The sequence below is a fragment of the Propithecus coquereli genome, unplaced genomic scaffold, assembly GCF_000956105.1.
Source record: "Propithecus coquereli isolate 6110/MARCELLA unplaced genomic scaffold, Pcoq_1.0 Scaffold6, whole genome shotgun sequence".
Taxonomy (NCBI): Eukaryota; Metazoa; Chordata; class Mammalia; order Primates; family Indriidae; genus Propithecus; species Propithecus coquereli.
The window spans coordinates 11,570,810-11,571,865 of record NW_012151951.1 but is presented as its reverse complement, the minus strand read 5'-3'; the positions used below and the strand labels follow the sequence as shown (position 1 = coordinate 11,571,865).

General features: G+C 37.0%; 1 protein-coding gene across 1 annotated transcript in view; it reads left to right on the top strand.

The window, feature by feature from the left end:
- The window catches only part of ALG9 (ALG9, alpha-1,2-mannosyltransferase), a 129,924-nt gene that overhangs the window by 19,790 nt on the left and 109,078 nt on the right, over window positions 1-1,056 (top strand). Inside the window, exon 6 of the mRNA XM_012659138.1 lies at window positions 346-539. Within this exon, the coding sequence (XP_012514592.1) occupies window positions 346-539 (194 nt within the window). The remainder of the gene's footprint in view (window positions 1-345; window positions 540-1,056) is intronic.

Sequence of the window (1,056 nt, the reverse complement as noted above, 5' to 3'; positions counted from 1 at the left end):
AAGACCATCAGAAGATAAGCTGCTTCAGAAATAAATTGTCAGCAATGGCTCTAAGTCTTTTGCTGTATATTCCCTGCCTGGAAATATAAGCTGGGGGTGTTCTTGGGGAACCTGGAATTCTGTAAGTTTTGGATTTAGAGTACAGGCCAGAAGAGGAATGGCACGGTTAGTATTGTATAATTGGAGCAATGTGTTGGTACCAAAAAAACAGGAGTGAGAAAATAAGAAAATCATTGAACTTCATTTTTTTTAAGGAGTAACACTTTACCGCCCATTTCTAGTATAACAAGCCCAAAATATGTTCCTGGTTATTGACATTTTGCAATGTAGGTACATTTTTAATAGTTGTTACCTAATCTCAAACTTTTGTCCTCCTCCATTTATCATTTCTTTACTCTTACAGCATTCCTTCCTAGTAGCTTCTGTATGTACACAACATTGATAGCCATGACTGGATGGTATATGGACAAGACTTCTGTTGCTGTGCTGGGAGTAGCAGCTGGGGCCATCTTAGGCTGGCCATTCAGTGCGGCTCTTGGGTAAGAAACTAGCATGGTTCCTCTCCCATTTATCACTTGGCATATATTAAATCTTAATGTTGCATTATCTCCATATTATCTGGGTAGCACCTGAAGTTACAGGAATCAATTTGGCCTACAAAGATTTGGAGAAATGGAAGACTATTTCTTTTAGTGCTTATTATTATGATTAATTCTAATAAGAATGGTGACTATTAAGCATCTGCTATATATTAGGCACTGCTAAACCATTTGTAAACTTTATTCTGAAACCTTACAACATCTCTGTAAGAGAAATATAATTACTAGTGCTTTATAAATGAGAAAGTGGACTCCAAGAGTTTGAGTATTAATAATTTGCCTTTAAGATTATGCTTGCTTTTGAATCCAGGGCTTTCTGACTCTAGAGCTGATGTTTTTTCCACACTACACCACTTTGTTCTATGCATTTTTCCAGTCACTGAGGCTTGAAATCTGAGTTTCCTTCAGTCCTCCTTCTTTCTTGACCCTAGCATCTTTTTTTCCCAAGTTCTTTTTG